At 41.5% G+C, this 26,486-nt stretch overlaps 2 protein-coding genes across 2 annotated transcripts; one reads left to right on the forward strand and one right to left on the reverse strand.

Moving 5' to 3' along the window:
• Positions 1–3,555: 3,555 nt before the first annotated feature.
• LOC306706124 (uncharacterized protein) lies at positions 3,556–12,124 on the forward strand (the record flags this gene model as incomplete). The annotated part of the gene is made up of 5 exons (XM_079173034.1): positions 3,556–3,724; positions 6,401–7,401; positions 10,192–10,347; positions 10,924–11,022; positions 11,686–12,124. 5 exons carry the CDS (start codon positions 3,556–3,558, stop codon positions 11,983–11,985), a joined length of 1,725 nt encoding a protein of 574 aa, XP_079029160.1. The 3' UTR covers positions 11,986–12,124.
• A 172-nt stretch (positions 12,125–12,296) lies between these two features.
• Positions 12,297–23,460, reverse strand: blvra (biliverdin reductase A). Its single transcript, XM_079173735.1, has 7 exons — positions 23,301–23,460; positions 21,920–22,043; positions 21,119–21,238; positions 15,227–15,324; positions 14,470–14,577; positions 14,050–14,218; positions 12,297–13,348 (listed from the first exon to the last, which is right to left on the reverse strand). Exons 2-7 carry the CDS (start codon positions 22,036–22,038, stop codon positions 13,093–13,095), a joined length of 870 nt encoding a protein of 289 aa, XP_079029861.1. The 5' UTR covers positions 22,039–22,043; positions 23,301–23,460; the 3' UTR covers positions 12,297–13,092.
• Positions 23,461–26,486: the final 3,026 nt, after the last annotated feature.

Below are 26,486 nucleotides of genomic sequence, written 5' to 3' on the forward strand. Positions count from 1 at the left end.
AATGAGTGTTAATGACAATAAATGATCTTTGAATCCTTTAATGATGATCCGAGTCATTTGATTTGATTATTTGATTATACTCTTAGCAGTGTTGATTAGAATGAACATGGCGCTGTCTCCAATGCTGCATCCAGTTCTCCTGAAACATCTTTTTGAATAGTATCAACATAGACATGCAACTGTCACTCAGGAGGTGATAAGAATATTAAATACACTTAATTAATTAAATTCAGTGTACTAACCATACGTTTGTTTTATATTGCTGACTCCAGTCCTTTTGAAATTGTAATGAAGTTTGTTTTTTAAGCCCATGTTGAAGTGTCTTTAGTACCCCAAACTGCCATCTGTGCTGTGAATGGGTTTTTGGATCAAAATACTAAATAAATGCAGTCCATTTACAAAGACAAATTATTTTAGACGAGTATATTTTTTTGTTGTAAATTCAACATTTCTGTATTGTTGTCTATGGATGATGTCCTTGAGAGTCCCTTATTGAATCTCAGGTTTACCTTTCAACATTTGTAATCAACTGAAGGTGAAAATAACTAAAACTCAAAGATGTTCACCTTTTGTTGGCTGAGAAGACAAAACACTAAAGTTTTTAGTGGCAGCCTGATTAGTGTCCACAGCCTGTACTAACAATGTGAAAGTGAGATGAGCAGCATCATCTGAATCACCTGAATTGGCCATGTATGTGTGAAAATACAAGTCATTTTTGCAATTTCTTGCATTTCTCTCAATATACTTAACACAGAAAAAGAAATAAAAGCTAGGAACATGAACAAAGTGGAAGAAATAAAGGTAAAGAATAGACAAGTATTCTGTATGTTGTAATTTATATTAACACTGAGCCACCTGCCCATAAGGACTACCCATTCAAAAGATATTAGATAGGGAATGTAATGGTCATGAATCAGGTTCAAGGTTAATTTTTTATCTTAAAGTTACAACAAGGAACTTTCATTTTGTGCTGATTTAGGCGGCCCCAACTGACAAAAGTGGTAGTGTTTCCGAATACCAGATATCCTTTAGAAAACCTCATTTTACTGCACTGTGACAGGGTTAAAGTTGTAAAACGAAAAAATACAGACAACTCCCAGACCGGACAATGGCGGCGACCTGTCAGTCACAGTATAGCCCCGCCCTAAAGCATCCCCTGCTTTATGGTCAGTTTGACTCTAAATGGACCATCATTTACTAAATGAACATCATGATGTATTGAAAAAGACTTGAAACTAGAGATTGAGACCATAAACTCATGTTTACAATGTTTACTGAGGTAATAAATCAAGAGAGAAGTAGAGTCATTTTCTCATAGACTTCTATACAACCAGAGGAGTCGCCCCCTGGTGGACACTAGAGAGAATGCAGGTTCAAGGCACTTCTGCGTTGACTTTTCAGAACTGGAGGTTTCCGCCTGGCTTCAGAGTATAGCTGTTGCATAGTGGCCTTATTGTTGACAATATTAGACTTGGGGATTTGTGTGCAAAGTGTTGTAATCTATAGTGGATTGCCTTGGCTTGCATCCATAGAATCTTGTAGGCCTATGTTATGCAGAGCAGGTCATCATCTAATCAGAAGATCAGGGGCTCATCGTCCAGTCTGCATATTGAAGTGTCCATGGGCAAGATACTGCACCCCAAATATCTCCCAGAGGCAGTGCCATCAGTGTGTGAATGTGCATTAGTTTAGATCCTGAAGGGCAGGTGGTAGTATATGCTGGAATGTTTATGTGGCTTCATATACATAGGCCAAACTAAGCATAATCTGAAATTGAGATAAAATGAACATAAAGCAGCAATAAGGAATGAAAACTTTGATTACGCTATGACAAGGCACTTCAAGAAACCGTGGTTCTGCTGCCTCTCTTAAATTCACCGGTATTGAGATTCCCAAATCTAGGGGTGACAATATCAGAGATCAGCATCGTGGATATGAACACTCAACTCCTTGGAGTCACAACGGTTGAATCAGCCACTACACTTGAGTCCATGTCTAACCTACGTTGTGTCTACAGGTAAAGTCGAGCCACCACAACCCCTCTTGGCACAACCACTTACGCCACCCTTCCTTATTAAGCCATGAATATTAAATATCTACTGTGTATTGTGTTTTTTGTATTTTCTTCTGATATATATTTTGTCTACCTATATTGTAGTTTTTGGTGTGTGTGTTATGAGGATATGCATGTTCTTTGTAAATAATAAAGAAGGTATGCTGTGTTGCATTCTGGGTCTACTCGTCCTCTGCTGTACTTTGACATTAATTGTATCTCATGGAAGTGTTATATGTATATCTAATTTTATACGATACAACCATAGTACTGTTGACTTTTTGTGTTGCATTTGTATTGGGAAATGTTGGATTCTCTGCTAATATGCATCTGACTATTTAAAGGCAACATGCGAAACGCATTGTTGGTCCTTCTTGTTGTTGATTGCGTATTACCCTGCACCAGCTGCACCCAGGAGAGAAGCACAGCTGTGCACAGTGGTTTTTGGTGTAGGGCTCTGATGAGGGTGACAGTAGATACAGTTTTCTGTATAGTACGGCAGCCAAGACGCACTTAAACAAAATGTATAGAGTACAAACCGAAGAGCTGAAAATTCATCCAGTGCAAGTTGGTCAACGCGGATTTAGGGAATCCAGGCAACATTAGGAGAAGTACCCTTAGATCAAAGAAGAGCCGTCTGCAGGGGCTTGGGAATGAAAAGACCAGACAGAGTGTATGCTGTGTTGATTCGGTACTTTCCAGTATACAAACTATAAAATCCAATAGGAAGATTTAATGTTGGGGATCCAGCCAAGTTTAATCAGAATTCATAGGGGTGGAAGTACATTTATGCTTGGTCTCTGCTTTTATAGGATCATATTCCTATTTATAGAGGGGTGGCTGAGGAGATGCTCAAGAAAGAATGATAACAGAAATATTTAAGACAATGGTAAGACAGATGGGACAGGGATAACTGGGGTAGTATATATTAGCGCATGCAGAAAACCATTAATGCGTCAGGTGTGTTTAGAGGAAATAGAAGGGAGGAGAAAGTTCTAATTAGACGAAGGTTTAATTAATAAACACAGGATTAATAAAACATTGTTTCTTCTAGGGAACAGTACAACAGATGAGTGCTCTGAATGCAGACACAGAGAATGTGGAACATGTGCTCATGCACTGTGGAAAGCATGTGGAAGAAAGCTTTATTAAGACTAGGGAATGGGACCTGTGGTTATCCTGGAAACAACAGGAGATGTGTACGGGACACAGAGTGGTTGTGGAATATTTGAAGAAGATGGGATGGACCGGCATTTAGTGAGTTTTTTTTTCTTCTTGAATTATTAATATCACGATTTAGTTATTGCTTGTTTTACCTAATGGTGTAAAGTAGCCCTGGGACACTATCTCTTCTCGTTAAGATATTGTCTTCGCACGGTAGGTGGCGGTATGCACATTACAAGCAGCGGTTGCAAACCGCCATAAAAGCAAACGAAGAAGAAGCAGTCCGCTTCAAGCAGAATATCGTTACCACGTTTTTCACAGCCGTTTTTCTGCTGAAAATGGCCACACTCCAGACGCTGAAAACGTTTATCAACCAGCGGCTTGCTGTGGCTGTGGAGGAGATATCCGGGCTGTTGGAAACAACCATATCAAACTACGAAGAAGAGATTAACCGCCAGCGCAAACTGCTGGAAGATGAGAGGTCTGAGTTCCTGATCAACAAAGCAGGTTTGACGAAGTTTCTTTCAGAGTGTGTTGACTCTGCTCGTCTCGTTACATTCACATCTCGCTTCTTTGTTATTTTCAAGGTTGGGTTCTATATTAAATCTAACTGACTGAAGCTGGAACGGCGGTTCTGCCGTATTTGCTAAACGATAGTTTAGCTTCCCGCGGCTGCTTCAAGCCAACCCATAGTAAGGGCGGAAGTTGAGCATTTAAAGCCTTCAGAGTAAAAGCATTACAAATAAAACTGAGACCAACAGAGTCGCTGTCGAGCTCAGTAACATCAATCGAAAATGAATTCGGTGTCATTTTTTATTGGAGTGCTAGGATCCTACACGGGGAACTGAGGCCAAGTGACACCGAAAGTAATTCTAAACCTGACAAAAACTAAACGAGTCCGCACGAAGTTTAGTCTCTGCTAACATTACAGGAGAAATGCATGATTCGGACCCTGGACATGTCCATGTTTACAGAAGCACAAATGAAGTGATAAATGAGTTCGTCAATGTGGGATGGAGAGGTGTATGGAGCTAAATCCAGGTCAAAAGTTTTGTTCATTTGAAAAAAAAATCTGAACCTGAAAGTTCAAGTTGTGGTCTTGAACATTGAAAAATACAGCAATGTATTCAAAATAAAAATAAGGGAAACATTTTTTTTGGGTTGAATATAATTTTGATTCAGTTCTGGAATTATTTTGAATACCTTTTTTTTTGTCGTTTTTCACTTTCACATATTTCAGTTCTTATGTTTTCAGATTCAAATCTTTTTTTTTCAGATTCAAATTTTTCGGTTTCAAATCTTTTTTTCACTTTCAGATCCTTTTTTTTCAGTTCAGACTTTTGACCCTGATCTAGCGTGGGGGGCGTGGTATCAACTGAGAGGAGCGTGTCATCGTGAGTGACAGCATAACAAAGAAGGCCGAGGCAGCTAGTAGAGGCACTTCCTGCTGCTAGCTCAGCTGCCGTGTGTGTGAGAGGAGACGCGGCAGTTTAGCCTTTATTTGTCGTTATTTGACAATATGTAACAATACATTAAGGCCCTTGAAAAATCACATGATGGAAATGCTACTTCCAGGGAGTACAACGTTGACGACTGCTAACATCCTTAAACTATGCACTTTCTGCACCCAGAGATAGTACATATTGAAGAGCAGCGTCATTGACCCATTTGGCCACAAGAGGGAGTTTACCTTTAATGAGCGCTTCTGTCAGCAGTAAACTAATGCAGGAAACATACATATGTTGTATTTATCACCACAGGTAGAGAGATGATTCCTCTGTTTCTTTTTGAAAATATATTTTTCTGAATTTATAAATCCATTGTGCAATGAAATTTGTTAGCATAGCCGTTCATTCACCCCGGTTTGGTCTGCTGGTGTAGTTGCCATGGCAACAAGTGCCAACTGATGTTTGCCTAGCTTAGTTTAATAAAAACGAGTAGCCATACTATTACAATTCGGCATTTCTTTACTAAACCAATTACAACTACCAACAGTCATACCTTCAAGGACCTTAATGTATTGTTACATATTGTCAAATAACGACAAATAAAGGCTAAACTGCCGCGGCTCCTCTCACACACACGGCAGCTGAGCTAGCAGCAGGAAGTGCCTCTACTAGCTGCCGCTGACACATTTTGAGCCTTTCTCGCAGACGCCATCGTAAGGATACTACGCTGCGTTCACAGTGGTGTGTGGAAGTGCGAAACGTCAGATATTAAAGTGTGGTTGTTGAACGGCCCAATATGGCATAGTTTATTGCTCTTTTACTGTGATTCGTGCCAAGTAGAGGCTAAAACAGCTTGCTAAACAGAACTTTGTCACTAGTGTAATTCTTTTTACTTGCAATCACGTGAATATGGTGTATAGAAAGTGTTGAATCATAATTCTCGCGGTGCCCACGTTACCTGAAGGCAACGTCGTTGAGGACGGTCCTCGGCCTTCTTTGTTATGCTGTCACTCACGATGACACGCCCCTCTCAGTTGATGCCACGCCCCCCACGCTAGATCAGGGTCAAAAGTCTGAACTGAAAAAAAAGATCTGAAAGTGAAAAAAAGATTTGAAACTGAAAAAAAAAAAGATTTGTGGGTCTAAAAGTGATAATAAAAAAACTACGGTAGTCAAACAAGTAAGCAATCCAGTGTTTTTAGTATTACACTTTCTTTAAGGAACAGTGTGTGAGATCTAGTGGCGAGGTTGCAGATTTTATGCAAATAACCACTAAGATGACAATAAGGTAAACGGATAACATTAAGAACGTTTGATTGGTTTACAGAGCATTGAAACCCAGAATGTTATGCATTAAATGGGTTTAGTTTTGACAGATATTATTGTATGTAATTCTTCCTAAAGGGAAACCCAATTAGTTGTTTGATCTAATTTTCTATTGTATATTCAATGTTGCTCCTTAATAAAGCAAAACAATCAAAAGCTGCAGCCCTACCAGATATTTGAAGCTCTTAGAGAATTAATATTGGAATTATGTTTTTCTGGTGCCCAGAAACACAATAAATATACCAACTTCATAAGTCAACTTGATTGTTTTCAAAAGGCCAAAAATGCAGTTTGTGGTTACAGTGATAAATCCTGTTTTTCTAATATAGTATTATTATATAATATTGGGAAGCAATTAAAAGAAACACATTAAACTCTGTCACTGTATAACACTTTGTTTCTTTTACAGATATGCAACAAGCAATGAGATTTCGAGTCATCATCGATCATGATATCAAGAAGATAACTTTCCAAAATGGCCTCCCCTCATCTGTGGAGGACTTCATTAAAGTGTTAAAACAAGCTTTTTCCATCACCACAGAAATAAGTCTTCAGTACAAAGATGCTGACTTTGATGACTTCTTCACACTAACCTCTACAAGGGACCTGAAGGATAAAGACACGCTCAAAGTAGTGCACATGCCTCCAGGCATAATAATCACCACGGCCCCTCAGGAACGCAAGCCTGAAACATCCGACGTGTCCTCTGTGGATGACTTGCTCTCTGTGGATTCACAGGACGCTCTGCTTCTCAGTCCCCCTGCGACTGACCGGCAGAACCTTTGGCCTGCTGTCTTTCCCATTCCAACGTTCTCCTACAACACTGAGATGGCACTGAGGCAAGGCAACGAAAAGTTTCTAAAAGATGGAATCCCGCTGACGACACCAAGGGACAAATCGGACATCCTGGAGCGTCTGGCGGAGGCCATGTTTTCCTACACAGCTTATCCCAATGATCATCAGAGGACTGCAGTAGCACAGGCACTGATAGAGAAGCATCCCTGCTTGAGGGAGCCCGGCTCCTATAACGGATGTTACGGGTGGCAGCAAAGCCTAAAATACAAATGTGCAAACTACCGGAGCAAACTTAAAGCACACGGAAACCCTGAACTTCTAATAAATTCATTGAAACACAAGCAGGAGGGCGACAGGAAACCTAACAAAAACCTCAAGAAACCAAGGAAGTCTGAGGTGAATTACCTCCCCCCACATCCAGCAGGGGAAACGGATGACAGCCTGGAGAACCTGAGACTTGAGCTCATTGCAGCACGCCAGACAAAAGACAATGGTCAGATGATAAATGACATGATGTGGAGGACATACAGCTTTAGGAGAAGGGAGGTGGTCTGCCAGGCCTTGCAGGTGTCAGATCTAAAAGAGAGATGGCCTGTCCTCTTTGATCCAGTACAAGTAAGTAAACTAACTAGAATCACACATTACTAAATGTCTGACTAAAGAGTCCAAACAATGTCTCTATCTCAAATTTATCTCCCCGCTTTTTTTTACGACAACTTTTAATTTCAAGCACAAAATTGGACTGGGTATCGAAAAACTGTCAAACAAACCATAATGAGCGAGATGATTCAAAGCAGAGATCGTTATATTTTCATTATGCATATATAATTCCAACAAGAGGCTGGTTAATAATGTTTTCAATGGCGTGCTATTGGTTGGGGAATTCTTGACAGGGTTACAGCACAAAAACATCCCGAGAGCAGCCTGAGTGCACGGACACGGGCTGAGGCTGGAGTACACCTAGCGTTAGCCTTTAGCTTATTATTAATGGCTTCAATTAGCCGACAGCATTGAAGTCCAAATAGTAATCCCCAATAGTTACTCTGTTGTGTCTGTTTGCAGTGTGTTGAGCCTTCGGGGCCACCGTAAGTGTTAGTCCATAAAGTCCACAATAAGTGTGACAGTGAAGCTGTGCAGTAGCAGCATGCTGTAGATCAGTCCTCCCTAAACACTGGGTAGGACGCACAGGAGATTCATACGGGTTGCAAAAACATATAGCAGAAAACATAGAATACATGTGTATATATTTTCAATAACGCATGCATAACACTAAATTGTGATTTATCAAACGTATATCAGTTTGAAATGGCTGGTTTACTTATTTAAGGTGATGTGGAAATGGTCAGGAACAGTACATTATTCACAAAGTCTTCTCCCGATTTATAGATGAGGCCTATTTTGAATTGGGTTGTGATAGTTTATTTTTAAAAGTGTGTCTACAAGAGGAATAGGGAAATGAGAGGAGCGATGTATAGGAAGATGGAAACAGGAGAAAACCATAACTCCAAACTCTGGTTGGGCTCGGAGGACAAAGAGGCACATTATTTATGTATTTATTCTGTTTACTCGGTACTTACTAGGGGGGTGCTGGCCTGTCGTGGGTCAGATCCCCTTTAGAACAACCCCCACCCCTCCAGGAGGGTTCTGTTCAACTGGGCCTGAGGAGCAGCTTTCTACACTGCTCAAAAAAATTAAAGGAACAATCCTTTATCAGGGTATGGCATGGATTCAATTGCACTTCTCTGATAATGATCTGGTCAGATAAGTAGCAGAGCGGGTTGTTCATCAGTTTCAGCGGCATTGGTGTTGATGGCATTAACAACAGGTGCACTAGAGGGGCAACAATGAGACGACCCCCAAAACAGGACTGCTTTTGCATGTGGAGGCCAATTCAAGTTTCTCCCTCTTGATCTCTTTGACTGGTTTTCCACTAGTGTTGGCTTTAGCTAGAGTCATTATCACTACTGGGAGCATGAGGCGATTTCTTAACCCTCCAGAAGTTGCACAGATTGTCCAACTCCTCCAGGATGGCATGTCCACGTGTGCCGTTGCCAGGAGATTTGATTTGTCTCCCAGCACAATCTCCAGAACATGGAGGACATTCCAGGAGACAGGCAGTTACTCTAGGAGAGCTGGACAGGGCCGTAGAAGGTCCTCAACCCATCAGCAGGACCGATATCTGCTGCTTTGTGCAAGGAGGAACAGGTTGAGCACTGCCCGAGCCCTACAGAATGACCTCCAGCAGGCCACTGGTGTGAATGTCTCTGCCCAAACAATCAGAAACAGACTTCATGAGGGTGGCCTCAGGGCGCGACGTCCTTTAGTGTGCCCTGTGCTCACTGCCCCGCACCGTGGAGCTCGATTGGCATGTCCGCCACTGGCGCCCTGTGCTTTTCACAGATGAGAGCAGGTTCACCCTGAGCACCTGTGATAGACGTGAAAGGGTCTGGAGAAGCCAAGGAGAACGCTATGCTGCCTGCAACATCGTTCAGCATGACCGGTTTGGTGGTGGGTCAGTGATGGTCTGGGGAGGCATATCCATGGAGGGACGCACAGACCTCTACAGGCTAGAGAACAGCAGTCTGACTGCCATTAGGTATCGGGATGAAATCCTTGAACCCATGGTCAGACTCTACGCTGGTGCAGTAGGTCCTGGGTTCCTCCTGATGCACGACAATGCCCGGCCTCATGTGGCAAGAGTATGCAGGCAGTACCTGGAGGATGATGGAATTGATACAATTGAATGGCCCTCACGAACACCTGACTTAAACCCGATAGAACACCTCTGGGATATTGTGTTTCGGTCTATCAGACGCCGCCAGGTTGCTCCTCAGACTTTACAGGAGCTCACTGATGCCCTTAGACAGATCTGGGAGGACATCCCACAAGACACCATCCGTCGTCTCATTAGGAGCATGCTGCGACGTTGTCAAGCATGCATACAACCACGTGGGGGCAACACAAGATATTGAGAAACATTTTGAGTTGCAGAAATTGAATTTTGGCAAAATGGACTGGCCTGCAACATCACGTGTTGACTTTGATGTTCGGGGTGTCTATACAATTAAGCCCTCTGTAGGCTGAAATTTGTATTTCCATCAATAGATGTGGCATCCTTTTGTTCCTAAGACATTAAACCGTCCATATTAGTATAGATATCCAACATAATTTGTTTTCACATTGAGATCTGATGTTTTTTCAAAGTGTTCCTTTAAATTTTTTGAGCAGTGTATTAGATTGGCCTAGCGAGGATCAGGTCCTCTGACTCTCAAGCTGTCCCAACAAACGTCTCAATGAAACCTAGAGCTCAACAAAGTTTCTTCCGACTGCAGGAGTAGTGCTACATTATATGTGAACGTACCTGTGTAACTTTGTACGACTTCTGTACAAAATCCTGTGTTCCAGATAAATGAAGAGTTCCGGAGGTGCACCACTATCCCCCTGGAGTCGACCTTTATCTCGCAGCTGGACAGGTACACGCCAAAGTTCCTGAAGTTATTCAACTCAAAGGGAGGAGCTGCTGGACTGCGCTTGAGGAACGTGTTGCTCGACCTGATAAAGGTGAGGTTAAAGTGACCACGGTCACATAATGTCAATCTAGATTTGTGTTGATAGATAGAATAAATCAAATATCCCTCTAAAATGACACCTTATGACACAGATCTTGAGGAAAAGCATGATAAATATCAAAAGCTTTTGACATTTGGACAATTCGGCAAGTGTTGCATTGGTGAGTACTTCTGTTCTGGAACATGCTCAGAACCCCCCTTAAAGTCAATATAGCATGGGGAGCTCTGCACAGGGTCTGTAGTTTGTGGTTATTAAGTTTCATGAGGCTGTGATTCTCCTAAATCGTACGACTATGAATGAACATTGTGGAGCCCATTGGATCCACAAGCTCTCCAGACAACTTGTACAATTCAGTTGCTTTTATTTTTAGGAACCCCGTTATGCTGAAACCCTTTTTAAAACAGGCAACAAATATATTAACATTCTTTTAGCATTTATGGTTTCATATGATACCAGTACCTTCACTCTAAAACTGAGCCTACGGTTTAATGCTAAAAACCATACTGTTCCATGTCACTTTCAGCTTCTAGACGTCTTATGAAATCTAATTGTGATGATTAACTGTAGGACCCACATGCCTCAGTGGTGAAGAAGAGGGACGTCACTCTGAGATGCCTCATTGAGTACTTGGGGGAGACCGTGCAGGAGCTCGTCTCTGACTACTTTGTAAGTACTGTCCTAATTACTGTGTACTTCTTGTACTTTGAGGTGTCAGTGTGGTGCTCTGGTGGTTCACTAAACAGTACCGTGAGTACTGGACTATGATAATACTGCATGCACTTCAACACACTGTCTCCATAAGTTAAACAGGTAATAATCCTCTCTATGATATCAGTTATGTATTTCAATGCTGTTCATATGGAACAACAAAATGTTCAATATTAAAGACATTTGAAATCATATGAATAAAGTGACATTTTGAAATGAAAGCAGACATATCTTTTATGAAATAACTAAGTGCAAAAAACAACTAAGAAGTTACATTTGTAATAATGAGTAAATAATTAATAATTTCTTCAATTATTTGACAAATCATTATTTCATTTATATTTTTTGCAATCCATTCATGTGATTATTTATTTAAACTTACACTTTCTGTGGCCTCTGGATGAAAGTTGTTTGTTTGAGTGCCAGACTCCCTTTAGAAAACTTGGTTTTACTGCACCCGGGTCCGACGGTCTACTCAGTCCTGGTTCGTTGAGTCTAATGTACACAGAGTGCAGCATGGACACTGTAACCAAGTGGAACCATTTGAATAGTTAGGGCTCTTTACTCTCAACACTGAAATAAATGGATTATTTTGAGTATCCACGTTTGCATGTTTTCTAGAGAACAGACGAGGATAAAGTGCACCAGGACCTTCAAACACAGAGCATGAGGATCTATGTGTGTCAGCAGCCGGACGCAGTGGGCATCATCATCAATGGAACTCCGGTGCTGACGGGTCTGGATAGCATGTCCAGAGCCTGCTGCCTCCTCCTGGGCCTGACCTATGCCTTAAATCTGGATTATCCTTCCAAACTTGCCAAAACATTTGAAGTCTTCCAAAGACTGTTTGTGGGACTTGATATGATGCAGCCGAAACCAACATCCAAGTACATCAGCCTGAAAAATAAACTCCTCACGTAAGCAATCGCTGTGCTTTAGGTCGGACTACCTCTTCAAGGCGGTTTGTTAGTGTTCTATTCAGGAGCTGTAGAGGTGCATTCATTAAGGATTGTAATGAATATTCATCATTTGTAATAAGTGTTATTGAGCGGTACTTCAGAATTGTAGGAACTTAAAACTGGCATCTTGCTAAGGACACATTTTCAAATATCCACAGCAGTTCCAGCTGTGACACCTCTAATGTGGTTCCCGTTGGTCCGTTCACCCAAAAGACCCCAAACACACAGATTTCATTATAGTGCAGTTGTTCTTGCTGACAAAGCGTGTTGTGTAAGCTCTGAAGAGCGTTTTCACTTCACCAGACAAATGTTACCTTATTTCAAAGCTTTACATTTAGATGTTGCTGAATTTGATTAGAGGTAAAATAATACTGAAACTTTTTAAAGTTATAAAACAATGACTGCTTTTATACGCAGATTTTTGTTGAGGGGTGTACTGGGGCGAATGTCCACTTCTGGTTTACATATTAGTCCTTGTGCATGGCTGATAAACGTTCACTCGTCACTCAACTGGGACGAATCTAAAGAAGTCTGAGCAATGGCGTAGGTTGTGAAGACATTTATTTTTCACTTTGATAATTGAAATGATGAACATAAAATGAATTTGCTAGATCATTAAGAACATTGTATGCCATTGTGATGCTTCTGTGCATCAGCCACATGGAAGCTCTGAGTGTCACACTCGGCGCCATTATTCACATGGAGAGTTCTACCCCAACTACAAACGTTAACTTTCACTGTGGACATGTTGACTAGCTTGTCTTTAATGTTAGTCATTGACCACACTTCACTTGTAGAATGCACTAATGCTAAAATAGTTAATAAAACAGGTTTATATTCACAGCTTCATATGAAGCAGTCAATGTACGTGTGTGTGTGTGCGTGTGACAAAGTGTTCAGTTCAATGACTTTGCTTGCAACCAGCATTAATTCTTTTTTAATGAAATAATATTAAGTAATACTTTGAACATTTTAACAACATACAATGCAAAAACATAAGGGCATGGTGGTGAAATATGAAGCTAAGCTCATGTTTAACTAAAGTTTTAGGATCATTTCATGGAGACATTTATCTTGAGCAAAGTTCTCGTATCCTCTCTGCTAATTGCAAACAGTGGAGCACCCTGGTTCTCTCTCTCTGGAGCTCCTCGGCACTCACTTGGCCCACCAGCTTGGCAGAGAAGTGGATCAGGTCCTGCATGAAGAGGCCCACACTCCCTCTAGGTGCCGGTGGGATCTGGGTCAGAGTGCAGCAGTCAAAGTGGAAGTTGATGTTCTTGGCCCTGGGGAGGCCTGGCCCCCGCTCCTCAATCCATGTCAATGGTCTAGAAGCACACCGATTAAATGAATGATTAAACCCGTCTCAACAGCCAGCAAATGAGTGGCACATAACACCCACAATGCAACACTGTAACGTCACTTGAAAAACTAAAAGTCAGAGCAGAGACTGGAAGACGTTCCCTCTGACATGTTGCTAATGTGACGTTCCACAGTGAATGATTGGAGGGTTATGATGTAACCACAACCGACTAAACCGTGATTGAGAGCAATCACAATACAAGCACATTCAACACTGGCATCTGAAGAGCAGCTCAAAATGTTCTGGTTTCTGAAAAAGCTGTCTGTCTGAAACCTCAAGGCCATTCTGACCACGAGAAACTGCTTTTGAAAACGAGTTCTAAGAAGTCCACAACACTGTTATTGCTTTTTTTTTTTAAACATCCAAATGAAAAACAGATGTGCAGTTATCTACTTTATGTATATATAGCAAATACGGATGAATCTCCCGCTGATAATAGTCCAACAAACACAATCCCTCTGAGTAGAATTTGTTAAAACTACAGCGACCAGCTGTTTAGAGTCTTTAAACAAAAATGTAACTATACATTTTATTAAAGATGCACGTCTTCAGTAGGAGCCCATTGACAGAGTAGGGAAGTCAGTATTAAGGGATGGAGCAACACATTGTTGCATTCATTCCATCACTGTGGTAGACATACAAGGACACACACACACTTCCTCTCACCTGTTGTCAGAGGTTAGCAGCGTTGCAGTCATCTTGCTGCAGTTGTTACCAGAGTCTTCCTCCATGGTTGCAACAGAGACCGACAGCTCACCGAACAACTCGACCAACCACGTGAGGCGAGCGATGCCACTGAATGCTAGGAAACCAAATCCAGGCTTCAGAGCTCCACCTTCAACAAATGACACAATGCACACATGATTACATTTCCTTATTAAGGTTTAGCCGGAGTTCCAACCCTAAAATGCAGTCTCTGGACAACTGTCACATTCGACTGGTGCGACCGTCAGGCAGGAGTATTTTCAGCAGTGTCCAGCATGACATATGACAAACTAAAACAATACATTACTCTCAATTCCCATTTTAAAACAGATGAAAGTTTTGGTCAAAGCCGTGTCAAAGAGAAACAGTCCCGTATCTTACCTGTAAAATGAAGAGTACCTTCCTGCAGGATTTTACCCTCTACCTCTTTCTTCAGTTCTTTGTAGTCTTCTGTCAGCAGCTCAATGTGCTCCTCGTGGAGAATCACTCCTGACACACACAAACACACACACACACACACAAATGTTGACTGAGATGCTTTAACTGTTAGTTGGGTGTGTGTATTTGCAAAAATGTCATTGAACCCAAGCACTGATCTGAGGATGTAGTCATTGATGAAGTTCAATCAGGACTCGGAATCTTAACCCCAATTTTGTTCTCATAATGCAAGATGTTCATTACCCCACAGACATGTCAATGATACAGAGTCTGAAACAAATTGATGTACTTCCACTGCTGAGGAGAAGTATTACTGCACTGAGCCCCACCATTGGATGGTCTATGCAGCTCATCCAGCCCGGCTGGTCCTCTGAAGCTCCTCCTCACACTGCACTGGTTCCTTGTGGCTGCTGAAGTCACTGGTGCTGAGAATGGCACCGGTCAAACTACACCCCCCCCCCCCGCTAGGCTCTGCTACTGCCAGTCAGCATGGATCACTATCGCTCTACAAAGTCTCCACTGTTTGCTGGCTCCACAATGAGGGAACCAAGTACCCACTGACATAAGAGCAGCAGAACCACTACACATCTTCAGACTGCACCCAGAAAATGAGAAACAATACAACTATTTCTTATTGTAGCACTGGACATAGATCAGCACGAGTACATGAGAGTTCTATACTGTTAGAAATGAGCGTCACCTTTTTTCTGGGCTAAATCCCAGAGCTCCACAGCAGCCTTGTAGTTCATGGTCATGGGATACTCGACACAGACGTGTTTTCCTGCCTGCAGAAAAGTTCTGATGAGACAGGAGGGAGTGTTCTTTATCAAAATTGGTATGAAAAAACAAACTGAATTTTGATTAGAAACTAAGTTGTGCATTTTGTTTCTCAATAGGATTGTAAATAAGTTTAGAGAACAGATCAGCACCACAACATGTGACATTGACTATTTACACATTGAGCAGACTCAGCAGCATTCGCTAGGGCCCTGTGAAATCGGTTTGTTTTTCTTTATAGATTTTTCCCCAAATTCACGGTTTTACATTTTCTTGAATTCTGCGTTATGCTTTTTAAGCACATTTGGCAATCACAAAAAGTGTGGCGATCATGTGGTGGATGGACTCAATTTTAACAATTCATAAGACATCTAAAATTGGATTAATGTCAATGAATGTGATGCAACACTATTTTTCTTTATCAAAGAAAGTCATTCAGTGGTTAAAAAACAAACATTCCATCCTCTCCTAAAATAAAGTGCTCTAAATGTGGCCGTCAGTGATGAATTCCTCCGTTTTCTGGATGATTGACAGGCAAAAGGCGACCCGTCCCCCAAGTAGAGATTTAACCTGATGCATTGACCAGTTTACTTTCTGTCTCCACCAAAGCATGATATGTTAGAAACATGTTCCATGTGTTGATAATCCTGTTAGTAGTGGTCACTTACAATAGATTTTCTAAATGTTTCTTCATCGCCACCATGTCAAAAGTTATTTCAGCACTGCTGCTGTTAAACATCTAATGTTTATGTTTTCTATTTACTTACAGCCATATACGAGTGAGAAAATGGATTACAGAAGGTTATAGTATGTGACTGTTCAATGGCTTCCCTAACCCCACACTGATACAAAAATACATTTCCAGTGATCATCTGAACCGCACATTACTCCATGATGAAATGAATCCATGTCATAGCCATTTTACATTTTAAGTCCAGTACATAGGTAAAAATACAGATTCTTCAGTTCTAGGAAAGGCTTGCTGTGACATACAGTGATTCAATGAATCTAGTGCTTTTCTGATCAGGCATCTGACAAATAAGGTCCACCATCTTATTACATTGGTTTGTTTTTAAGAGAAGATCATTGAATGACATTCAAATCTGAATCTGTTTTTTATATATATTTTGGGTAAATACATTTTTTTTATTAATCCGGAATGAAAAAAATAATCGTGTGAGATTCATTGATAAAGGAATGATGGTTAGGGGCAGCCTTACGCATGAGGAAAACCAGGGCTCAAGTCGTCTGGTATTAACTACGCTACCCGTCTCAGAGCCTCGATGTCAACGTCGTCTGTAGCGGTCTCCATTGTTATTATTAGTACTCCTTGAACAACAGCTTGACATTGCCGTTAATCCTGCCCCTGGTGCTGATTGGCTAGTTGTTAGTCCCCCCCCGCTGCTCTTATTATATAGACCAGGGGTATTCAATTAAAATTCCAAAAGGTCCAGTTTGAGAAAATCTCCTTGTGCAAAGGTCCGGAACATTACAATATCTAACTTGCGCTATTTAGTGTCTCATATATATATATATATATATATATATATATATATATATATATATATATATATATATCATATCGCGAGCAGCGATGAACGGGCCCTCGCCTCCTCCGCCGTGTCGGGGTGCCGGCGGGTTCCGGCCAGGGCGGACGAGAAGTTCCGCGACCATCGGACGGCGTGTCCGCGAGTGAGACGTTTTTAGTCCTGCTGGAAATGATGCTTTGCAAATAGTCCAATGCTTCCTGTATCCGCTGCCTGGCGCTACAGAACACGTGCAAACATGCATTATGTTGCTCTATGTCAAATGTAAACCACATTGTGTAAAAGTCATGTAAATCGGATGGCGTTTGTCAGAAAACGCAGAGTATCTTTCGCCAGCAGGTGGCGCTGTGAGTTCTAGTGAAAATTAGCTTGTAGACATCCTCAGGCCACGAGTCTTATCAAGCATGTGAAGTTTGGGACCGTTTGGAACAAGTCCAGTCTAGTCACATGAGTTCTTTGCATGGGGAATCACGTAAAGTAGCCGCCCGCTACGGCTAAGCCGTTCGGTCAAAAGTAAAGCTTTTGATCATTTTTAATCACAATGGTCTTGAGATTGTACTGACAAAATTTGAAGTGGATCTGACAAAGTCCCTAGGAGGAGTTCGTTAAAGTATAGCGACTAGAAATAGGCCAAAATCGATCAAAAAATTACATAAAAATGAAAATGGCCAACTTCCGGTACAGTTAAGAGCATGGTCCCAAGAGCCTTATTTTTAGGTCTCTAAGTGATACATGTTCTGACCAAGTTTCATACATGTCAGTCAAGCGTAGCCCCGGGGCTGCTCTTTTGAACTGGCTAGGAGGAGTAAATAAAAGTATAAAATATGACATTTCCTTTTGCCAGTAGGTGGCGCTATGAGTTATTTAATTTCTTTCAATTGATCTATGTTTAGGCTTGAAGTGGCATCATGCACAAGAAGTTTTGTGTGGAGTGGATAATGTACCTTGGAGTTTTAACAACTTCATGTGTCATGCCCAATGAGGTAAAATGGCCGCCACGCCACGTCAAGGTTCTTCGACGAAAACTCTAGCTTTTAATAATTTTTAATCACAAAGGTCTGAAGAGCATCCTGACCAAGTTTGAAGTCGATCGCATAAATTCTCTAGGAGGAGTTCGTTAAAGTACGAAGGCTGAAAAATGGAAAATGTGCCAAAAAACACAACTTTGCGGATTTATTGTAGCGCCCCCTATTGGTTGAATGCAAAATAAATCTCAGGGTATGTTACAGGATGCGATGTGCACATATGCTGAAAGTTGCAAATTTGGTAGCAATCTGAGCCAGCGTGTAGGAGGAGTTCGCAAAAATAGGTTTTTCACTAAATTCAAGATGGCAGAAAATCTAAGTAGGCGGAGCTTAGGGGTCTGATTGGCTTTTTTTTTAGATCTAGTGGATTTAGACACGTGTGTTGAATTTCAAGTGAATCGGACAAACTGGCCGAGGGGCGTCGCCGGTCCGCCTTGTAGGGGGCGCTAGAGAGCCAATATTTTACACACAAATATGCAACCTTTCGCAGCAGAGTTTCTACACCAGACATGAGAGGTAGTGCTGGGCGGTATGACCAAAAATGTATATCACGGTATTTTACATAACTCTGGTGGTACCACGGTATATCACGGTATTCTTTTCGAACTCATACACCTCACCATAAGTTCAAGTGTGTGGAAAAGAAACACTTTCATCTAAATTTTTTCGCAGCACTGGTTTGGGAATGCGGTCTTTTTAGCAATTTTAATTGTTAAAGTTGACCACAGATATTTGACTTTCACATATAGATTCTCATGAGATCTGCTCTATGATGTCTTTCCTTGTCTCTCCTCCCTGTGTCACGGTGTGGGTACATCTCACTGGAGTAAGGAAACGTATCAGAATACCCTTATTTGATTGGCTAAACTGCATCACGTGACGTGATTTACAACACATTGGCCTGTGTTTTTCCTGCGCCGCTGAACAAGTGCCGTAAATGCTGGAAAGGAGCGTGAATAACTCCGCTGCTTTAAGGCAAAGGCCCGCGACCCACTGAAAACGGGTCCGCGACTACCCACCAGTTGAGAATCTGTTCTACAGGATCGTGACGAGCGGTGAACAGCTGTTTGTGTGGCGTGTCTTCCGTCTCTTTCGGTTTCCTTCACCTACATTCCCCTGGGTCCTAAGCCCCTCCAAGTACAGCTTCTTATCACCCTCTACGTACCAACGTACATTTATAACAAATACCACACATATTACACGTAATCAGCGTTGCACATGTGTCAAACTCTATCGGTGCATCTCCGGTCTGTCTATGTTTATCCTACATCGCTGTTCTGTAATGTAACGTTACTGGAGGACGGAGCCTCTCCCAGCTGTTAGCAGACTGTTGTGCTAGCAGGTGAGTGAGCTGTACCCAGCATGCAGTTCGGCGGTGAAATTTTATAAATGTACAATTATTAGTGTTACAAATTGTTTATGTGTCACAGACTGTTGTGTTGTTTTGCTCTGTTAAAGAGCGTTAGTTGTGGGTTGTTAATTTTTATTAAGTTATAAAGTTATGACCATGACTAGGGGTCCGTCTCAATACAGATAAGATAACTAGCTCCACCGCTATTGTTTTCGGTAGCGAATATCATCTTTAGCAACATGTTGAAGACTGTCAGCAGTGTTCTGGCTATGCACGGTATGACGGTATGTGGAAATTCATATCGTAAGTGAAATTGAAACCAGTATACCGGTTGAAACGGTATACCGCCCAGCACTACTGAGAGGTGTGCAAATTTGGTGAGTTTTCATGCATGGCAAGTGCCCCAAAAAGCTCCCTTCCCACAAAAATAATCGCGGATGTCTAGAATAACAATAGGGCCTGCTAGAATAACAATAGGGCCTTCGCTGGCCGGCTCGGGCCCTAATTAATGAAAAGGTAAAAAGGAAAGTGTGGCTGGAGTGAACTTTTTTCTTCTCTTTGTTAAATCCATTTCACATCATAAGGGTCTCAGTGAACTTTATAATGAACAATCTCTACACATCTCAACATCTTGCCCTCAGTTCAGACTGGAGCGTTTGGTCTCGTGGTGGCGTTTCACATCGGTGCATTTAATAATGGCCACGGTATCTCAACATACGAGTCGTTTAGTAGCGCCAGCAGGAATAATGAACAAATAAGAGTTCGTCCATTCTTTGTTAAAAGCTCCGTTTTCATGGTCCACTTATCTTTTTAGAGCGCGCCATGTAAAATTATCCGACTTACTTCTCGCCTTCTCTCCGTCTCCCGTGTATGTGTGCAAATACAGATATTCGATTGGCTGAGTAGCTCACATGAGATGATTTACAACGTATGTGATTGGTCGGTGTATTTCCTGGACGGCTGAACGAGTGCCGTAAAGGCTGGAAAAGCTGTGCAGGTTAAAATAGAAGCGTTCCGCCAAAATGTATAATTCTCAATTATCCATCAGTTATTCGTCCGGGTCCGGATAGGACAGCGTCTGGGTCCGGGTCCGGACCGCGGTCCGCCTATTGGTGACCCCTGATATAGACTGTGTGTAAGAAGTGGACGTAGTCATTGTGACATGCCCCATTGGTTCGCCTTTACGAAGCCTTGAGTTCGTCGATTTCGCTGTCGCCATGGTGGAATATGGCTGTCGCCATCTTGTATTTTTTTGCAACCGATGAACGGAAGTTACTATATTTGGAATATGGAGGAGTGATGCCGGATGCATCTCAGGTAGCGTCAGCAACCTGTCAATCACAGTAGCCCCGCCCTAAAGCATCCCCTGCTTTATGGTCTGTGTGACTCTAAATGGACCATCGTTTACTAAATGAACATCATGCTATATTGAAGACTTGAAACTAGAGATTGAGACCATAAACTCATGTTTACAATGTTTACTGAGGTAATAAATCAAGAGAGAAGTAGAGTCATTTTCTCATAGACTTCTATACAACCAGAGGAGTCGCCCCCTGGTGGACATTAGAGAGAATGCAGCTTTAACACACGAAGCATCGGCTTTACTCAGCAGAAAAGGAGATTGCCATCTGGTTCATACAACGATGCCAGACAAATGAGTCGACTTGAACACAGTGGAGTTGACGGACTGATAAATCGTTCCGGCTCTAATAAGCGTACCTCGATCCAAAGGGCACAAGGCACTGAATGGGTTGATTATTATGAGAATGACGTATATCATATACTCGAGAACTGAACCCCAGAGATTCTGGAACATCGAGTGATTAACTGAACAGAGCTATTTAATGTGACACAGATCAAGTGTAGAGACTTTTTGCAGACTTGCACATTACCTGATGTTTTCCTCGTGCGACACATTCTCAGTGCAGACGAACGCCACATGAATGTCTTCTCTACCCACAGCATCTTCTACGGAGATCTGACTCACACCCTGCTGAGGGTCCAAGCTTCTCCTGTTGACAAAAACACTGTCAGCTTGATAATGACAGGAATGCTACTTTGATCAAAGACATTGGCGTCTTTCACGATATAGATAAAATTGCTCCTACCATTTCACAAACAGTATGTGGTGAAATAGCTCCATTTTGAAAAAGCCAGATAGGGTTTGTCCATATTAATGTACTGTATTAATAAAATAGCGGGTCTGGGTAAATACAATATACTGTACTTGTTTTAAGTACTAGTTCTAAGACTATTTTGGACCGTAAACTACAATGATGGAATCACAGTTGGTAGTTTATTTGGCCCACCTAGATAAAAAATAATGCAATCCAACAGCCCTGCAATAAATTAAGTTTTATTATGTTTTTGTATCTAACTATAAAGCCATGAATCTCTGTAATGTGTGTCCTTCTCATATTTAGAGAACTGTTCAGTCACTCTATTTCACACTTGGCTGGTGTATTGCTGGACACACAAGGACGTGCAGTGTTGAAGTTGGAGCAATTTGGACACGTTCAAGATAAACTTTTTAAAAAACAAGCGCTCTGTGCCACATCAGGGCTTCAGGCCTCAGCTCACTGACTGCAGCTTCCCCTTGCTGCCGGATGAACGAACGATAAAACCGCCTCTGCATGGCTAGGACAGTAATGCTCGTGTTTATCTGTGCATGCTGACAGCCGTGTGTAGGTTACCTGGATATAAACCCTCTGACATTGACTTCTACTGCAGGACTGCCAAGAAGAGGAGCCAACATGTCTCTGATCCTAACCCAGCCTGCTGTTCCGATGCCGACAACCACCGCCCCAAACATTCTGACTGAAAAACAAAGAAAGAGAAGAGATGGAGAGTAAAGTGGGTTAAACCTGGTGACCCGGACATCAGAAATATAATTATGGATAGCCAAGTGAACCCTGTTCAAACCATTTTATCTCATAACTTTCCCATTTGGTAAATCATATGTGGGTAAAACTAGCAGAGAAATGAAAACAAGTATAGCAGAGCATCATAGCAACATCAGGCTCAACAATATGACAATCCTCAGCTGACCATTTCTTAAAATAGTATCATCTTATTTCATCTCTGCTCATGCTGAACTAAAGGGAGCACTGCAACAGGATTATGTGAGACTGTGGTGGTGGACCTCTTACCCTCTTCTGTAAAGTGAAATACATCAACCTGGTGCACTTTGACAGCGAAATGAAATCATATATCTATCAAGATCTTTGTGCTCTTGTACTCTTACAATTTAATCATAAACATGAAAGTGTGAGGAATTTATTGTTTTTGAAGATGGTTATAAGATTATTGTGCCGTGTGATCGCATTGTTTTCAGTGGCTGATTAGACACTTCAGGACGTGGCCAGGTTGGGATAACGTTACTGCTATGCTCACAAAGTTTAGTCTCCTCTTTAAATTAAGAACATATTAAAACATTTTATATATCTTTTTTTTCGCCGTGTTGATGATTTTCAGTTTTACAATACAAGATAAAACGTCTAAAAAGTGCTGGTATCCACCCTCAATTAAAAACCTGAAATCATAAAGTGCACACGACACATCCAGTTCACCAAAGCCTTTAGTGTAACACACTGCGGGCAGGAGGGACCGTCCAGAGCCACCTTGAAATGTCTGTTTAGCGACATTTTGCTGAGAGTGCATTCAATGAGAACTATACACGTTACACAACGTGTAGCTAGCTCCTGATAACCTCACAATACATTACTCTGTAGGTCCAACCCAGAAACAAAGAAATTAAAGCATTTTAACAGGAAGGCAAAGTTTATTGACTGCAGCTGTTACTTCAGCAATCTACGATAACAATGTATGATATCATAATGTGGATAATAATGTCATATATTAGAGCACAGCTGGTGCCCTCTCGTTTTTACTGCTGAGTCCGACTTTAAATCAGAAAGACAAACCAGCCAGCAGTGTCCACGCGGACCCCGGTACCGTGAGGACTCCGTACCAACGTGAACGGGGACAGTTAGAAGTGACTTCCAGCGAGCGGAGTAAGCTTAAAGGTGCATTTTGTTCGTCGACGTTCAGCAGGAAACGTCGCTGTTCGCTTACCTGGTTTTCACAGAACTCGTTCGCAACTCACAGGAAGAAGAGTTCTAGCTGTTGCTGTTGTCCGTCGGTAGAGGTTTCCTCGCTGGAGATGACATAACAGGTAGCTCGCGCTTGCCTAACAATCAGCCGGGGCGAGAGGGTTAGGCACGCGGAGTGTTTCACCAACCCAGCCGGCCGTGGTTATATCACTTTCACGCGCACGCGCGCCTCGCGCCGGCTTCACTACGGCGAATAGTGATGTTTGAGGCGCGCTCGCTGTGCTGCAGCGGTGACACCGGCCTATTGCTGGGAAAGGGGCGGAGCTGGGTTTTTTAGGTTCTTCTTCACTAATAGGCCAAACTGAATAATCAGTTCAATTTATGAATTCAATAATGGGTGTAAGAGCCATTTTGATAGTTTGTTTTGTACAACCTCCCACCACTTGGGGGCGTACTGCCGGTGTGAATTAGGGCACAGGTTATTATAATCAGTGGGGTCATTGGATACAGGTGTAGCAAACAGATTTTTGGCCATGCAACAGTTAATGAAGATAAAGGTTATGATTTCTTTAGTATATGTGGAAGAGATGGATTCATATAGAGAAAGTGGTTGCCCTCTGTTTATGTTCCTGTTCCTAAAATAAAATACATTGGAAACTGGACTTATTTATTTGGCAACAAATCAGCCACCGTGGTGACTTTGAGAAGCAACGGTCACTACAATGGGTGGTACCAAAAGAACCATAGTCGTTGTAATGTTTCCGTTATTATTATACTTACTACTCTCATTATATGAATAATTTCTGTCATATGCATTGAATGTGTTGTTACTCTGTTATGTTGTTCATTCTACACATGACATCTATCACACTTCTGTCCATCCTGATTGGATCATCCTTGCTCTCTCTAAGGTCTCTCCCTCTTTTCTCAGCGTTAAAGGGTTTTTTTGGGGGGAGTTTTTCCTGTTCCGATGTGTCCCCTCCCGGGACAGAGGATGTCGCATGTGTACAGATTGTAAAGCCCTCTGAGGCACATTTGTGATTTTAGGCTATACAAAATAAATTAACTTTAATTGAATTGAATGCAATAACCCTGTACCAAATGATGTACTGTACTTACGAATGTACGTTATTGTTTATCAAACTGCTTGAAGCATACTTGACCAAGCTGATTCTGATTCTGAATATGTCTTTGTTACATATATGAAAGTTTCGCCAAGTCATTAACCAACCATTTTTTTAAATGTATTTGTTGTACCAGAAACAACGTGTTAAGAAAAAAATCATACAGTCAACTCATTGCTTCTTCTAAGATCATGAAGAATCAGTTTGAGACCCACCCATGGAGTTCTCTGGGCTGGAAACAGATAAGAAATATAAGCTCCCCTCCCCTCTGGTGTTTGAAGTGAGGCTGGAGTTTTGGGGGGTGCGTGCATTAAGTTTAATTTATCTGACATTGTTCAAGTATGATGAACAATGTCATGATTAGGGGTATTGCCTCGTTTCATCGGCCTACTTGTGCGCATGCAAATGTGTCCTGAAAAGGTCTGGAATTTCTCAAAAGTAAAGCAAATTGAAAGCATGTTTTATATGTTATCACTATTATCAATAAGCATTGTAATACAGGCCCGTGTTGTGAGCAGATTACACATGTGCACCCTGGAGACTGTCGTATTGAAAATGCTGTTAATATAAAGCCTACTATATATTTGTCAAACCTTTGTTTCCATTCCTTCCAAGAGTTGCTATGGTAGTATTCTATAAATAACAAGACTCATTTTGTTTTACAAAACCAGAGGATAATCCAGCAAAATTATTTGTATTTATTTATTAATGTAGAATACTTAAACGTGCGAACAGTAAATTAACTTGAAGAACTCTTTGTACAGTCACACGTCTCAACACTTGCCTGTAACATTCACCCAAATAGTTTAAGAAGCCTTTATTAAATAAAGGAATTGATCATTTAATGAATCATTACAGATAATTCCATTGTTCGCCCATATGCAGTTTATTCACGATCATCTGTGGGAAAGTGGCGGAAATATGACTTAATAACAGTTATGTATTATGTTCATCTAGGCTATTTCTATCTATTTAATTTAGCTCTCCTTAAATCAATCGCTGACAGTCACCCAACTTTTATTTTCTCTGTTTCCGACTCTCGACTCCCTTTACCCTTCTGTCACTTCTACCTGCAGTCTGCCTCAGGGACCTAACCAACACCTGGGAAAAGGACTTAAAATGATATGAATATGAATGGGACCGCATGGCGATATATCACGTTACCTTGATAACACCAAACATGTTCTGTGCAATGGCTTTTTTTAATTTTACTTTTTTACTCCCAAGTTTGAACATCTTTCAGGCTCTTGCCTTCTGATACGAGAAGTGATTGTCACATTTAGTTGTTGTGTCAAAATAGCTTTAATAAGCAAAACTTAGAATGCTTGCATTCCTCCGCTGTCCTGTTTTTTTATGTACCATCTTAAATCCTGTGTAAATGATATATGTCAGCCTAAACACTAGGCATGGGTATGGTTAGGATTTTATCGATAATAGTACTCTTTTCGATACTCTTATTGGTTCTTTTTGATTATTTTGTGAGAGAAAAAGACAATTAATACAGAAAATAATTGACATTGCTTTATTATTCTTGTAAACAAATAGTACATTACAATACATTTGCAGCTAAACAATTAGCCCAGTGATTATCTTTCATTGATTATCCTGTTCTTCTGAAAATGAACGTTTCTGCAGATTGACGTTCTGCTTGTTGGTCACATGTTGTGATAAACTGCTGCTGTTTCCTCACTTACTTGTGAGGGTTTTGTTTGTGACAGAGATTTGTCAGCATCTACTGGAGTAAAATGTAGCCACACTTTGGATCTTTTTCTTCTCTCTGCCATGATGTGAGTCTCAGGCTGTTCTGAGCTGGAGTCAAAGACAAAGAGACAGTTAGAGGAGGTTTGAGACTAACGCCGGAACTTCTAAAGTACCGATAGCAGAACCGTTAACTTCGGACCACATTGCTACTAAACACCCATGTGCTGACCTCTTTGTTCACCTTATTCTGGCTTTCCCCTGGCAACCCAGTGTTACAACGCTATGAATTGTGGGTAATTCCCTCAGGCAAAGTCTACAGAAATGTGGACTTACAGAAAGTGTGCATAAAGGGCTCAAAACGGCAGCGAGGAAACTCTAAAACG

This window comes from Pholis gunnellus (assembly GCF_910591455.1).
Source record: "Pholis gunnellus genome assembly, chromosome: 14".
Lineage (NCBI taxonomy): Eukaryota > Metazoa > Chordata > Actinopteri > Perciformes > Pholidae > Pholis > Pholis gunnellus.